This window comes from Balaenoptera musculus, chromosome 7 (genome assembly GCF_009873245.2).
Source record: "Balaenoptera musculus isolate JJ_BM4_2016_0621 chromosome 7, mBalMus1.pri.v3, whole genome shotgun sequence".
Taxonomy (NCBI): domain Eukaryota; kingdom Metazoa; phylum Chordata; class Mammalia; order Artiodactyla; family Balaenopteridae; genus Balaenoptera; species Balaenoptera musculus.
In genome coordinates, this window is record NC_045791.1 from 20,432,405 (window position 1) to 20,449,223 (window position 16,819).

Consider the following 16,819-nt stretch of genomic DNA (forward strand, 5'->3'; position numbering starts at 1 on the left):
TCCAATTAGGCTTCCCAGGAAAAACCAAGAAACCTCAAGATAATTTCCTATGTAAAATCTAATTATGTTCTCAAGTGGAATAGGAATACTACTTTGAATTATCCCAGCTCCATAGACTGCAGCAAAAATATACAGCCAAATTGGATTCTCTTTTAAGTAATTAAGTTATTTCCCTTCACAGCATCTATAATTTGTCTTCAACAAATGTGATTTGCCTCAGAAAGATAAGACATTGCAATTTTTCCTCCAAAATGGATTTTCTGTGCCAGAAACAATTATGAAAAGTAGACCAAATATTGTCTTAATTATATCCTGGTTATTATCTTTGAGTGCATGCCTGGAGTGCCATGTGTGTGTCACAAAGTGAGACAGGTATGGCTACTATAGTTTAAAAATTATCTTTAAATGGAGACCGGAGCTGAAATGTACTCAAGAGCTTGGGGCTTGCACAATGGTAGTGTAAATAGCTACGGGTGATGTTACATAAGACTCCAAAATCTTGTGCAAAACGTGGGCAATGGGGAGCTCGCATCAGTGGACCTTTCTTCTGAGCTCTGAAAGCACCACTTTAACTTCTATCTGCTTGGCTGAACCCTTGAGGTGCTAGATGTTGCAATAGATTAAGTGTTGAGATTTGCATAGAAGATATTGCAAGAGGGGTATTTTGGGCATGGTTAATTTTATGAAGAAAACATTCACTTTTGGCTTTTGGCTTTATTTTCAATAGCAGTTCAGTTGCCTTATGACCAGGTGTTCTGCGGGACAACAGTGGGTAATGGTTAAGAGCAAGGGCTGGAGGGATGAATGGAGTCAGCTCCTGGTATGTCCCCTTGAAACTGCAAGTTATGGCAAGTCTCTGAACCTCAGTCTTCTCGCCTGTCAAAAGGGCCTGACGACATCTAGATTGAGAGGCGTAGACGAGAAGAGCATACAGTGCCTGGCTGGCACAGACCTGGAGTACACAAGGGGATGATAGTAAAATCTAAAACATGGGATTGCATACCTTTTCTTCTTTATGCACATTTATCCTTCGGGAAGATTATCTTTCATAGGAATATGTACTGGCTGGACATTTCTAAACTTCCATGAGTTAAAAGTGGTTAAGACTTCAGATACTGAAGTCACATTACCTGGTTTGAGATATTCATTGTGCGTACTTACTGTACTTTGACCAAGTCACTTAGGCTCTCTGTACTTTGGTTTCCTGCTCTACAAAATGTTAGTAATAATAGAACCAGAGCCTATCATAGAGCTGTGATAAGGATTAAGTAAAATATTACAACTAAAATACCTAGGACAGTATCTGACATGCCATGCAGGTATCTATTGTTATTTTTGACTTCTGCCAGCCAAAGGAATGTCAATAGAAATCAGAACATAACACTAAGTAGGTTTATCATGTACTTTTATTAACAACTTAATACAAGGCTGTACATTGTAGGTACTGGAATCAACCCACTCCTGAAAACTGAAAAACCAGCATTTCTATACCACTTCAGGCTTTGGTTAAAAGTGCCATCTTCTACAGCAAAATCACATAGTGTAACCAAACAATTTAAGAGCAGGAAAAAGAAAATGTTCCACTGGAATGGACAGATTATTTATTTACAAACAGCTGAGGATAACTTCTAGCTTAAGTGATTTCACTATACACTCTGGAATGTTCAGTTCCCTTTTCTACGGTCCTACAATGACATACAGCAACTAAGAACTTGGCCACAGGTCCTGCCTAGACGCTCATCAACATGAAACAACAACAAAAAATATTTATATAAATAAGTCAATTAAACCTCACAAAAACTAAAGGCACACAAGAAAAAATGTCCAACAGTCGATAAAAACTGTACAGTGTTGGTCAGTCTTTTATATCTGAAAAAATGTGTAACTTCAGAAAAAGTTCTTTAATGTATAAAAGTCCAGTGTTAGCTGGAGTGAAAACTCGAAGACTCCGACTCGGTTGAAACAGAAGAATGTCCACCCCGCTTTCCCTTGGAGAGGATCTTCAGGCTGGACCCTCTGCTCACAGAGGTGAGTGCATGCTGGGCAGAGGTTTTAAATTTGGCCCCAAGGAAGGCATAGAGGATGGGATTCAGGCAACAATGGAAAAAGGCTAGGGCCTCGGTGATGGAAATCCACTTGTGCACAATGCTCTCAAACTCACACCCTTGCTGGATGATTTCCAGGAGGATGAAGGAGTCGATGCTGATCCCAATGTAGTAGGGCAGCCAGCAGGCAAAGAAAGCCAGGATGAGGATAACTGTGGTCTTGAGGGCCTTTCGCTTCTGGTAGCCCTTGGAGTGGGACAGCTTGGAGATGATAATGCAATAGCAGGACAGGATGACGATACCCGGCAGGATAAGGCCAACCACGATGTGCTGAAACTGGAACACCACCACCCACAAGTCGCTGGGATAGAAGCGGTCGCAGATGTACCTCCCATCCCCCTCCCCGACGTTGGCAAAGATGAAATCGGGAATAGTCAACAGGAGAGCAGGTATCCAGACACCAACATAGACCACCTTTTCAGCCAACAGCTTCCTTGGCCTCTGACTGTTGGTGGCGTGGACGATAGCCAGGTACCGGTCCAGACTGATGAAGGCCAGGATGAGGACACTGCTGTAGAGGTTGACTGTGTAGATGACATGGACTGCCTTGCACAGGAACTTCCCAAAGTACCAGTTTGCCACGGCATCAACTGCCCAGAAGGGAAGTGTGAGGACAAAGAGGAGGTCTGCCACAGACAGGTGCAGTCTGTACTTGTCTGTCATGCTTCTCAGTTTCTTCTGGTAACCCATGACCAGGATGACCAATCCGTTACCCACTATGCCAGTCAAGAAGATGATGGAGTAGACAGTGGGCAGAAAGATACGGTTGAAATGGGCATTTTCCTCCCGGAAGCAGGGTTCCTTTGTGGAGTCATAGTCTCCTGAGCCCAAGTCATCCTCTGTGTAATTATCTGAAGAGAATATCTGAAAAAGGCAAGGGAATGGACATTCACTTTCAAGTTCGGCAGGCATTCCCGAAGTTCAAAACAATGTTTCTGGTATTTTACAAAAGCAGTTTATAAAAACCAACTCAGCCCAGCCTGCTTCAGGAAATTCTGCTCCCACTAAAGTACTGGGGTAAGAGCACAAGGGAATTATTCTAGACTCCTACAACTCTCCTCCCATCTTCCCCCATAGTCGCTTCATTATATCCCTCATTAGGAGAACCGGTTACAAAATTCTTTGTTTAAAACAAGAGGGCGATGAGATTCTTTGGGTTGCAAAGTCACATCTTTGCTAACTCTTCTGCCCCGCCCACTAGAGGGAAGGAAAAACCTTGGGAGGAAAAAAACCAAAACAAAACACAAAAGAGGCCACTCCTAGGCGGCATGATGGTGGGATTGGGGGTAGAATCTCGTGTTCCGAGGAGCTGGGATTAACTTTCTCTATGAAGATTCGCCAGGAGAGGGAAGAGGGGAGGAAGAAGGACCGCGGGGTCCCAAAGACTCTTATTCTAAAGCATGAAACACTGTTTTCTCCACGACTGTCTAAACACAAACCATTCCGTACTTCAAGCAACACGTAGTGGGGAAGGGGAATGCGGTCTTAAACGAAGGGCTTTGGTGCTTGGGGGCAGGGGTGGGGTGTCAGAAGCGGGGAACCCTCACTCCCACCGGCGCTGCTCAGGGGCGTGGGTTTCTCTGCCAAACCCATGTTTATCACTTGGCGCCTTTGGGACATTAGCGAGCACAGCATTTTAATGGGAGGGGAAAGTCACGGGGTCTGCACCCGTGGTCCTCAACCCCGAGTTTCATTTCCTCACTCTCCCGGGTCGCTTCCCATCCCGCCACGGATCCAGTTAATGGGGTGGGAGGTCTGCAAGCTGGAAGCCTCCAGGCGGAGGGCGCGCTGGGGGCCGGGTGGTCCAGCTCCAGCCCTCTGCGCGGCCCACCACGCCCACCGCCGGCAGGCAGTGGCTCCAACGGTTTGGCCCCGCCGCACGCCAGGCGCAGTCCTGCAGGGTGCTGGGGAGAGACTGGGCGGCTCCGCCGCGGGAGCCTTTGAATCGCGCGCCGCTGGGGGAAACGAAAAGCCTCCCATACCAAGGGGATTTCAAAAGGCTCCAGGAAACCACCGACGGTTAAATGGCGCAACCGGGCTCGGTGAGAGCCCAACTGTCTCCCCACTTGCACCTGCGTGTCTGCGCCGCAACTACCGGCAGCCCAGGTGCCCTCCCAGCCCTTCACTCCACCCTTAGTCCCCGCCGCGAACACCTCGGGGTGCTGCTGCACCGTGACCGCTTATATACTCCAACTTCTGCACGACCCCCAACTCCAGAACCCCGGGGCCCACTCGCGGCGCTGGCGACGCCCGCGATGTCTCTCCCTCAATCCTCAGTGGCGCGGGCTGCTCCCGGCCACCTCTCTGCTGCGGCCAACGCGCAGACACCTCAGCAAAGCGGCACGGTGGGTCCGCCCTCTGCTCACAGTACCCGGCACTGGCACAGCTCCGCGGGCAGCAGAGTTTAGCGAACACGCGCCCAACGCCAAGAGTGGTCCTCAGGCGCCTTTGCCCCTGAAGTTAACCAGGGGCGCAGTCTCCCTCTGGGAACTCAGCCCGGGCGGGCCGCCCTCCACCTCCAAATTCAGATCATGTAATTCGCTCCAAAAGAAACCCCCGCTCCCCCAAGGAAGAGACCCACGGTCTCTGGCAGCGCGCACGTCTTCTCTGCACTTGTGCACACAATGTTCTGTTTGCAAACAGCGTGCAAACCCGGCGCGCGCCGCAGAACTCAAGGGGGAGACACATGCAGCCACCGAAACGGTCGTTCCCATCTTTTCTCCTCTACTTAGAAAAAGATTTCAGTCCAACCCCGCCCCCCCCACCCCGACCGTAGCCAAGCGCACGAAAACTCCTTTCTATGCCCCTTCTCCGGGGCACGGGCACCTCCAATATTCTGGTCGTTTCTGCCCGCTCGGAGAGGAGTTGCGCTCTAATTTCATGTGTTTGTAATACGTTTAAGAAAAAGCAGGTTGAAACGACTTACATGGAACCCGTCCATGGTAATCGCTTGCTCTCCAGCCGCGGGGGCTACCGGAGTACTCAAGTCCTAGGAGACACTTTGCTACCTGCTACCGCAGCCAACAAACTGAAGTTTCTAGTCGAAGCTGCACTTTTATAAAAACACGCTCCGCGGGCGGCGCATGCGCCGCGCGGGTGGGCGGGAGGGCGGGGCGGGGAGAAAGGCGGAATGGTGGGGGGATGGAGAGGGGCAGATGAGCGGGTGGAGGCCGCGAGGGAGGGGCGAGGGGGTAAGCACTCAGGCGGCCCCCGCAGGTTAAGCCAGGGAAGCCCCTCAGCGGCTCCCTTTAGCTCTAGCTCGCGGTCACCTCGTGAGTCTAGAGCTGTGGAGGGCGTCCCAGAGGCGTGCCGCAACTTGGGAAAGCAGGATGCGCCTTGAGGGAGGTTGAAAGCGCGGGCGACCGACGCGTCCCTGTGTGGCGCGTCTATCCTTGCTCACGTGGGTGGCATTCCAGACCCGGGAAGGCTACAGATGGAGACACTGAGGCCCAGAGAGGGGAAATGACTTGCCAGAGTAACCCGATCAATAGGCGGCAATGCTGGCAGCGGGTCCAACCTCTGACTCCATTCCCTGCTCTTTCAGCACATGCAATCCATTCAGGAAATGAAATAAGTAAAGATTCTTTCTTCAGAGCACAATTGTGTATAACTAGGCATGCACATACACAGTAATAGTAGTAGAGTCAGGAAACACTTTCAGAAGAAGGTAGGATGATTTGGCATAATTCTGGAGGGAGACTGTGATAGAGAAGTAGGTATGTATTCCCGGGTAACCAATAAGTGAATAGTACTTAAAATTATATATATATATATATATATATATATATATATATATATATATATATATATATATATATATATGCTTTGTTCTCTTATAACAAAGCATCTATATATACATATTTATGCTTTGTTATTAGAGAAACGTAGCGAATAGTACTTTTGTAACATATCACAAGGTACTTGCACAGAATCATTCATTCCCACAACACCCTGTGGGTGTTAACCATTACAGAGATGCATTTAGTCAACAGATATTTAGTGAGGGCTGACTGCATGCCACGCACTGTTCCAGGCGCTGAGGATACAGCGGTGAACCTGGCAAAGCCCCCAGGCGGAGGAAACAGGAAGCAGCCCTCCAGAGATGAAATGCCAGGGTTGGCAGGAGATTCCAAGCGGACTCGAACCCACATCTACCGGCCCCGCATCTGCAGTCCGACCCAATACGGAGGACAAGCGTTGGCAGCGGTAAGAAATTAGGTTGGAGAGCAGGGCGGGGTGGAGTTGGGGTGGAGTCTGGACGCTTAGCCCCAGACGGCTGGGGTTTGCAGTGGGCGCCCAGACAGTGCTTTCCAGTCTCGCGCCACTTCCCACCCGCGCAGAGCCTGGGTGGGGCCGGGGACCCAGTAAAGGACGGGGCCGAGAAATAGTGCGACCGCAGGCGGGGGTGACCGCAGGAGTGACAGCGGGGACCGAGGTGTGAGCGTCAGCCGGCGGGAGAGGTGATTGCACTGCGACGCGGACCCCAGACGCCTCCCACCCTGGGGCCCTCGCGAGAAGAGGGCTTGCCCAGACTGGACCTTAAGCACCACCCCCTTTTTCTTCCAGATGAAACCTTTCGATCTGGAGGTGTTCCAGAGACAGTGGGTAGGCTGGGAACCGTATCTCTACCGAGCATAAGTTTTTCCTCTTTTCTGTGGACCCCTTCCCTAATATTTGTCGGTGAAGGTCCTCATCTACTGAAAGCTGATATTGGAGTTAGGAGGTCGGACTCTCAGAAACTGTCAATTTAGGACACAATAATGACGGGATAAAATCGAACATAATATTATGTTATGTAGAATTTTTTTTAAGTCTTAAAAGCACTTTAAATTTTAATAAATCATTAATAAAATGTCAGGATCTTCACATTTCCATAAACCAGGTAGGACAGGCATCCTATCGGCTGAAGGGCTGGAATTTCAGACAGGTTCCATGGCTTGCTTTCCTTGAAGCTTAGTAGTGGCAGAATCAGTATGTTTTGACCCAGAATGTCAGCAGCATTGTACCTCAAAACTCTTCACAATGGCTAAAACCTGAAAAGTGGAATCTTCCAAACTCACCCAAAAAGGGGAGAGAAGTTAAATCCAGAGTAAAATGATTTGCACAATAAATATTTGTTGATTGTTTGCAGACAAAAGAAAGCTCCTTTCCTTTATCTGAGCACTCCTTTAGATCCTTTTAGGTACATTGCTAGAAGGAAGAAGATAGTTAAGAGAACAATGAAATGCTATTTCGTGACTATCAAATTAGGCAAAAAATTTTCTTTCCAAAGATAATATTGGGTCTCAGGATTTGATAAGACCAACTGTCTCTCGCCTGTGGCTGGTGGGAATGTGAGCTGGGACATCCTTTGTGGAAAACACTATATTCAGCAGGAACCTTAGAACAGTAATTCCATAAGTTTCTATAGAAACTTATCCTAAAGAAATAGGATTTTGCAACAAAAGTATTCATGTTCACGGAGGCATTATTTATAATAGTGAAGTATCTGAACAGCCCTAAGTCTCCACTGTTAGTGGAATAGTTGAGAAAATGTTGGTACATCCATATGTGGAATTCCATATGCCCATTGCAAATGATGTTTGCAAAGAATTTTTAATGACAGAGGAAGATGCTTATGAAACATTAGTTACAAAAACCAGGATTCCAAACTGTGTATATAGTGTGATCTCAGTTATGTTAAAATTAGGAGAAGGTTGGAAGGAAAGCCAAAGTGTTTATAGGAGTTTTCATTGGGTACTGAATTACATTTGATTTTTTACTTTCTTCCTTGCGTTTTACTGTGCTTTCCAAATTTTCTATAGTAGACATGAAACATTTTCATGTTCAGGAAAAAGTCAATATGATAAAAAAGGAAACAATCCCTTCTCATACCTTTCCACTTCCTAAAGTATTCGCTAGACATGATAACTTTTTCTATAATAGTGCTCCTTTCCTCTTTCTAAGGAATGGTCTCGGGTCATTTTCCTCTGGGCTAATCCTACCTGAACTGATTTTTTAAACGCTCTGATGTTCTTAAAAACAAAGCAGAACAAAAAAGTCAAACATTTATTGAAGGCTTGTAATATGCAGCCCACCTCATATAATCCCCTCAACAACTCTGGAAGGCATGTACCACCTCTACTCCATGGGTAAGCAGACTGAAGTCCGGAGAGGGTGAGGAACTTGGCTGTGATCACACAGTGAGGATCTGTACCCAGTCCGTCTGGCTCCAGAGCCCAGGCTCTCTCCACTACATCACAATGTCTGCTTTCTCTGATGCTGAGATTCACTGTCTGAAACTCCTCCCTCTGAAAGTTCATTTGGCATTTACTTACATGCTGCTTTGAGTGGCATCTCTTGTGACAATATTCAATTTTAAAATGAGTGTATAGCTTTTCTCCTCTCCCCCAAATAGTCTAGGTTCCTTAAAGTGAATGCTCAGATATCCTCTATGCAGCCAGCCCACTGATGAACAAATGACGGACTCCTTAATCGTTTACTGAAGCTTTGTTTAATGAATTAATGACTTTCCTGTGTGGCTCTGGCAACAGAGCTAGGCCTAGGGGCTGTCAGGGCTTGGCAGGGTCCCCAGGTTCTCAGTCTGGCTTTAGCCCAGGGAATAACTAGTCTTGGCCATGGTTTGGAGGGGATGCTTACCAATCCAGTGACACAGTGGCAAGCATTCTGCCACCTCCTGTTGCTCGCTCTGCAGCTGGTTGGTTTGTGTGTGAGCTTGTGTGCGTGTGTGTGTATCTGTCTGTGTATGACAGAAAGCTGTACCCTGTCCCCAGATAGGCTCAAAGCCAGTTGGGCAGAAAGCTTAGGGACAGACCTCCTCCCAGTGGTGGATGGCAGGAGGCACCTGCATCAAAGGCCTTCTGAAAGCACCAGGTCCCCCTGTGCACCCCCTGGGCCCTGCCCTGTCTCCGAAAAGAAAAACTGCCACTTCTGTTTCTGACAGAGAAAAAAAATACCAACTTCCTTGATGGCAGTAGGGGATACTCAAAGGGACAAAGTTAATATTTTCCCAAGTAATTTTTTAAAAAGGAAGCTATTTCTCAAGGGCCATGTAATTCTAACAGAGGGTTACATATCTCAAAGTGACAATGCTATCAAATGTCAACTATTTCCAAGCTGATATTAGGTGGGAGAAATGGTCCACCACCCCACTGCCACTGCACCCAGCCCACTCCTCCTTCCCCAGCTCCTTATGTCACCAACACCTACAGGTGAAAAATGACTTTGGCAAATAAACCTGTCTTCCATCTTGCAGCTATATACCAACTTAGGAAGATTATTACTGGTTTTCCAGGTACATTTTTATCCTAAATTTAAGTCATACCTTGAGTTTCTAAAAGGCCTGATTTCGCTAAAATGAGATTATTCATGATTTCCATTGAAGCTCTGTAGCAGTCAAAAACAGTTAAAGAAATTGCCTTTACAAAGAGAAAAGCTAGACTAGTAAACAACTACAGCCAATTTAGAGTCACTCTGGTAAGTCATTTAAACAAAGCAGCCACTTAATTGACAGTGCAATGATCATAACTTGACTAATTCCACAGCCAGCATGATGTATTACTCTCAGAGTTTGCTGGGCTCATGTGGCAGGTGTGGTATGTGGATCCAAAGAACAAACAACAAACAGACTCAGTGCTGCTACCTCAAAAATTATGGTGTCAAGCTGGGAAAGAGGGCATGACTTTAGGAAATAATTGAGTGAGAAAACTCTGTTCTCCATGGAGAAGGCTTGTCATTGTTTTCCTTAAACCAGTAATTTATTGGCGGTGACCTCAGGCAGCTATATAACAAGAGGAAGCGCCCAGAGCCCTGTGGACAGTCCGCTTTCTAAAGAGAATTATGCATCCATGGCAGAGCCAGGGTGCTCCCAGAAATGTGGTGATCTGATCACCCATACAGATGGGCTCTGAGATCATTCTACCAAGAGTTTTATATTAGCAGAAGGACAGGATGGGAAGTGTGTGTGTGTGTGTGTGTGTGTGTGTGTGTGTGTGTAGAGGGAATTCATGCAATGTTCTTGCATGAGCAAGTTCTTAAATCCAAAGCCATAATCAATCTGGCTGTAAGTAGCCAGAGCTACTTGTAAAGGTCTAAGGCACCAGTGACAAATTCTAAAAACCTGCAGATACTGTAAATGAATGAGGCAATAGGGAGTGGTAGGGACTGTGAAGAAATGGAGGGTACATACCCTGTCCAGAGTGGGTAGCCACTACCCTTGATTGCCCTATGTGGGAATTTGGGCCATATCTTCCAATTTTTTAAAGAGAAGCTGAAAGTCCTAATTTGTTAAATGTGAAATCTCTCAACTTTAAAATGTAGATTCAAAACAAACAAGCAAACAAACAAAAGCTTTATAAGCGTCCAGTTTACACTGGCCTAAGGTATTGGCACTAGGAATCAAAAGAATAATTGGGGGTTGGGAGACCTGGAAGGATGGAACAGATACAGACAAGGGCAACAGTGCCAAATAGTCAGAATCAGCTTCAGAACCCTTTTGCAGTAGCCTCTGTGCCATAAGTTGTCCATTACGCCAAGACTGAAATTAATCACTTTGGATTTCCTGAATTGATTCTCCCCTCTGGCTCCCACTGTACTCAGGTTAATATTTAGGACCCTGAAGAGAATTAACTCAACTTCTGTGTGACTCTGTTTTATTCCCCCAAACGCTTCCCCATCCCTAGGCTCTCAGCCTTCTTGGCTACCTTGCATGCATGAATGCTGGACTGTTACTCCTTTCAGCCTTGTAGGACAGCTTCCTTTCGGAAGACGGACATTCCTTCCTCTTCTCTTTAAACAGGAGCACTGACAGTAGAAGGAAGGATTGCCAGCTGAACAGTGAAGCTTAGTGGTTCGGAGCACAGGACTTTGGAGCCGGCTCATATAGACACTTGAGTGCTGACTCCACATCTTTTCCAGCTCTACATGCAGGGGCATCACAGCTGGGCAAACGTATCTCGTAAGTCTGTTTCCTTAGCTGTAATAGATAACAACAGCATTTCCATTTTTGGATTGTTGGGTGGATTAAATAGGAAAATGCATGTAAAGTCTTTCTCACAGCGTGGGGCACATAGTAAGTGCTCAATAAACGTTACCTATTATTAATATAGGCTCATATCTCAGCTGTTGAAATGTCTTTCTTGTCATTGGAGGGATTTGATTAACCAGGCAAATGGCTTTCTCCACCATTACCCAGAGAAGTGAGGTAAGGGGAAATGGAGCCTTCAGTAAAGTGTGAAATGTTCTTACTTCTAATTGTGGGGCAGAAGAGAGACATCTGATGGAGGAAGGAAAGAGAAATAATAAAGTTTCTCATATGTGCCTTGAAAGCCCCCTCCTGTAGTTACAGAGACTCGGATTCAGGCTTGGGAGGGGTCTTTGAACCCATTTGGTCTCCATTCCAAGGAGTTCCTTCTACAGCCGTATGGGGTGGTGCCATCCCTGAACACTCCCAGGGATGGGCAGCCCATTACTCGGAAAGGGAGCCCATTCACTGGTGGGTGAACCCGATCACTGTTCAGCCCTTTCTCCTAGGCACCAGCCTCCCCCATTTTCTATCTACTGGGTCTAATTTAGCTAGAGCTCAGCTGGATGAGATGCGCAAGAGGAAGCCAAAGAGAGCAGAAGCCAAACATCCTGGAGCTAAAGCACAACCTGCCTGCCCTTCCTGAGATACTGATTTCTGTAGCCGCAGGGATGAGTCTAATGAGAGGCCTCTTTGTTCCATTAGCAAGTTTGAGAGTGGAATCAGGCCAGGTTAGGGTTTCTTTTCATAAAGAAAATTATCTCCAAACATGGAAGATTTGGGGATTAAATGACTCAAAAGATTTAGTGCTGGACTTTTTAAGGCCTCCTGAGTCTTTCCGATGTACTCGTCTTGGAAGGAAAACGTGGGAAAGTGTCAGCTAATCGAGAGTGAGATTAACCCCATCTTTGCTTGGTCTTACATTAGGGGAAGTCAGGTTAAAATGAATACTTAAAAAATTGTCTGAAGGGACTTAACTGGTGGTCCAGTGGTAAAGAATCCGCCTTACAATGCAGGGCACGTGGGTTCGATCCCTGGTCAGGGAACTGAGATCCCACATGCTGTGGGGCAACTAAGCCCGTCTCACAACTGCTGAGCTTGGGCGCCTCAACTAGAGCCCGCGTGCTGCAAACTACAGAGCCCACGCGCCCTGGAGCCTGCGGGCCGCAACTAGAGAAGAGAAAACCCTCAGGCCACAACTAGAGAGAAGCCCACACGACAGTAGAAGATCTTGCATGCCTCAATGACGATCCCGCCTGCCGCAGCTGAGACCCGATGCAGCCAAAAATAAAATAAATGAATGAATAAATAAATAAATAATAAACCTTAAAAAAAATTGTCTGAAGATCCATGCCTAAATGGGTTTCTTTTTAGCAGGCGCTGATGGCTGCCTGGAGAAAACCTTGCTTTCTCATCTCGATGCCCCTCCGACCCTTTTCAATCATAAAGCTCAAGGCGTTTCCTGGAATCTGTAAACTGAGGATGGCTCTGTGTTGGAGCGATTTCTTTTTAAATAGAGGGAATGAAATCGTTTTCAGAGTTATTTAAAAATATCAAGGTGGTGTGTTTCAGGTTTTCTTTCTTGTTTTTCCAGTCATTGATCCCTGTGGGTAACCGGTTGCGACATCATCCTCCGGGGTGTTTTTACTCGGGTCCAAGTTGCCGAATGCAGCCCTGTACGGCCCTGCCTGCCCTGAGAGCTGCGGTGGGGCAGCCCCTCATAGGGAGCAGACACCAAATGTCCCGGGTCTACCCCATTGTCCCTTTATGGTTCGGAAATCAGCTCACGTGCGGAGAGTTTATTGCTTGTTTAGGGGCAGAGGAGAATGACCTCTTTGGCGACACTGAACAACTATGAACAACTTGGATGAATCCTTTCCACAAACAGCTCTCCATTTGCAGGTCCAGATTGCTGAGAGCTTTATCTTTGATGATAAATGGGAGGGTATTCCAGCTCCATCTTCAAGCTTCCCCCTAAAGTGATTTCGATTAGGCTCCTCAAGACGGGATAGGATTTTTCTTCTCTGCCAAGTAAATTTTCGCTTCAGGGTTAGGGTTTTAGCAGCTGGTTACTCTTTTGAGGGGCATTTTTTTTTTTCCAACTGCCTTTCATGCCACCCCATATGGGGTGTGCCAAGTTTTTTGTCATACATTGGCAATTTACCAGGCTAAAAAAAGAACCACCCTCACTCCTTCAACCAAAACCCTCCCCCAGCTTCTCTCTTACACGCACACTGACACACACTTACACTGACACACACACACACACACACACACACACACACACACACACACACCATCATAACCAGTCACCCCAGAAACCCACGTTCTCCAGCATTTCTGAATTTTTTGATGTCCCAGCAACAGCTTCTTTCTCTCTTCTCTGTCATATGCCTGCCCTGTGTCCCAGTCTCAATTCTAGAAAAGGGCAGGCTTGCTTGGGCACTGCCATGAATTTCTACCCGGGCTTCTGTTTAAGAGTTTAAGTGCTGGGGGTCACCAGACTGGCTCCCTGGTCTCTGGTAGGTAGAGACTGCCTCTGCCCTTTTATGCTAAACATTTAATTGGCCCTCCTTTCTGGTGAGTCCCACAAGAAACCTCTGGCCTTGTCCTTGAAAGCATGAATATAGAGAAGATATTTCTTCTGCCCATTCTCCACCAGCCTAGAGGGTTTTGTTGAACTTTGTTTACCTTCTATTGTTTGTACTGTGAAACGATAGGCTATTTTCCAAATCTGAAAAAAGAACCACGATTAAGTATATTTTTTCCAACTGTACGCTTTATTTTCTCCTTGGAAATCTCTGCTTTACCCCCATCTTGAGTCAGAGAAAACCACTTAGAATGCCCTGCTCTTCTGACCTGTCTCTGGCCCACGCCTTTGTGTCCTCCGCAAACAGAATGAGCTGTCTTGAATGAATTCTGCAGAAGAAAGAGCTGAAAGTGGGGGCATGTGAGGCATCTACAAGAATCAGAAATTGGCAAAAGTAAGCCACTACAGTACAGTGTGTGTGGGGATTTCTCTCCCCCCGTCACTGTCTCACTTTGTAGTGAGTATAGAGTTTTCCTCTTTTCTCCCAACAGCAAAGGAAGTGGCTTTGACTGTGTGAGCTCTCCCTTCTTTGTGTTGCCTGGGGCAGAGGTGTATACACGTGTGTGTGTGTGTGTGTGTCTGTGTCTGTGTGTGTGTGTGTTCTTCACTGGCCAGCGGCAGTGTTGTGGGTCCCATAATCCCCCTGGTCCTGAGTCCCCTTCTAGAGTTTCCACAGAAGCAGAGGCAGCCACAGAATGCCAGGTGTGCCTGTCCGGTGACGGACACCCCTCCCACCCCACCGGGGAGGACTCTAGAGAGTCCCTAGGTGCTGCTACTCTGGTCCTACCCCCAGAAGACCTGGCTTCTGGAGGTGAAGATGGTGAAGAGCTAAAAAGAGTTCTACCCATCTGTCCACCCATTCTACCTGTTTGTCTGATATTTGCAAAGACAATGAAGTGTAAAGCAGCAGGCCATGTCCTGGAAGCTGGAGGAGATGGATCTCCCTGGGTGTGACTGGGGTTTAAGGGACTAATGGAAATGTGAGTGGGGACCACACAAGACGACCTTGTCAGGCAAGTTGCTTTGCGGACTCTAAAGCGCCAGACAAGTCTCAGGGAGTAACTATTATATTAACCGTTTATCTTGTGGCACTGATATGAAGACCATACAGGGTCATGGATGAGGCTACTTTGTAAACGGCAATAACACTAAATTAAAAGTTAATTATTATAGACATAAGATGTTTTAGTTAAATCTAGATGGAGTATACGAGGAAGGCTAGTTTCTACCTGTTAAGGTTTCATAAATCACAGGAACCAAGTTTCAACCCGAATACCCCAGCCCTGCTGTGAGAAGTGGGGGAGATAACGGGATGATAGAGTCTGCCCCTGGGGTCAAATCAAGGTTGGTGTAAGTCCTCTCATGGTGCAGGCAAGTTTCCTTGATTCTTCTCCCTTTCGGATCTGGAACACACACTCTCACACTGCCCCGGATCTGTCCCACAGCATTTTATTTAATTTTTCCATTTCTTTTTATGATTTGCCTTCTCCTCCCTTAGTGGATTCTCTTCCTGCTCTCTCTGGCCCCTTCTGAGCTCCTTTACTGCTGAGGCCTCTTCAGTACCTGTTTCCCTCCCTTCCTCCCTCCCTTCCTTCCTTCCCCATTTCCTTCCTTCTTTCCTCCTTTTCACAAATTGTTGTGAGTGCCTATGATATACACAGCTCTGCTAGGTGGTGGGACAGAAACTAGACGAATAGCACACAATCCTCGGTCTTAAGACATTTGAGTCCAACATGGGAGGCAATATAGGAACATAGATAACTGTAACATAAGCCAGAGCAGAATGGACAGTGTAAGTGAAGTAGAAACAAGGTCCAGTAGAGAAGGAAGAGGTCTTTCACACAGGAGCTGTATGTAGAATGGGTAGGATTTTGACTTGGAAAGAGTTGGACAGGAAGGAGGACATTCTGACTGAAATGAGAAAGCTTAAACAAAACGATCAGGCAGTTTGACTGGAATGTAGGTTGGAATTCTGTCTGGAGAGGCACGTTGAGGCTAGAGCATAGATTGTTCTACAGGCAAGGCTGAGAGGTCTGGACTTCATAAAATAACAGGAAAACTGTGAAGATGTTGAGCTGGTAGATATTATGGTCAGAACCATCTTTTAGAACAATTAATCTGTAAGTGGAGTGTAGAATGGGTTGGAAGGAGGAAGCTGAGGCGGAGAGAGCAGACAGAAACCTAGTTGGATAGCTCAGGTGGGAGGTTGTAAAGGTCTGGGCTAGGTGGATAGTGGTGGGAATTGGAAGGAGGCTAATGGATAAAAGAGATCTTGGGGAACTAGCATCTGGTGACTCAATTGATGTGGGATTGAGGAGGTCAGGGTGACTGGAATTACAGCTAGGGTGTGATGAATAGATGTCGGGGGAGAGGCTATTGGGGAGGGCGGGGTGATGCTGTTTAGAGAAAGTCTGAAGGCTTATCTTTTTATTTTTCAAAGTGTGGGTGTTTGTTGCACCTGCCTGTGGGCTTCCTGCGGCACCGTGTGTCTGATGATATCCTGTTACTGATGTCATCGGGTGACTCCATCTACGTGCACATCTTTAGAAGATAAGCACCATAGGTGGCAAAACGTGGCAGACCAGAAAAAAAAATGTTCGTTTCAAGATGCTTCTTAGATCCTTACACTTCTGAGGCCTTTGACTGGGTCGAAGCAAGCACCCTTGCTTCCAGACCTTTACTCCTATAATATTACAAGAGTTGCTTTGCTGAGTGTTCTGGTCTACCTTTGAATGTCCAACTTTGGTTCCTGAGTGAGGCTCAAGGCTGGCCCTAGATATAATTTGCTATAGGCAGAATTTATCTTAAGATCCATTTTCTCTTTTTTTTCTTGGCCTCAGATCACTTTTCTGGCTCTTTGGTTATGCGTTGGTGGCTCCTTTCAAACACTGTTGTTCCATGATTGGATTCTTTGGGGGATATTTACTGTTCGGGAGCAAGTGAGTGCAGGTGGACAGGCCACCGGGCTTTGCCCCTGACAGTGTGGCACGTGCTGGTTCCCGATCTTTGGGCAGTGGACCCCCAGGGAAGTTATTGTAAAAGGTCCAAATATTCCCAAGTCCCAAATCTTGCTTCAGACCGAATAATGAGCTGCAACTTTTC

General features: G+C 46.7%; 1 protein-coding gene across 1 annotated transcript; it reads right to left on the bottom strand.

Moving 5' to 3' along the window:
- Positions 1-1,390: 1,390 nt before the first annotated feature.
- CXCR4 (C-X-C motif chemokine receptor 4) lies at positions 1,391-5,136 on the bottom strand. Its single transcript, XM_036858003.1, has 2 exons — positions 5,032-5,136; positions 1,391-2,969 (listed from the first exon to the last, which is right to left on the bottom strand). The coding sequence occupies exons 1-2, from the start codon at positions 5,044-5,046 to the stop codon at positions 1,923-1,925; spliced, it is 1,062 nt and encodes a 353-aa protein (XP_036713898.1). The 5' UTR covers positions 5,047-5,136; the 3' UTR covers positions 1,391-1,922.
- Positions 5,137-16,819: the final 11,683 nt, after the last annotated feature.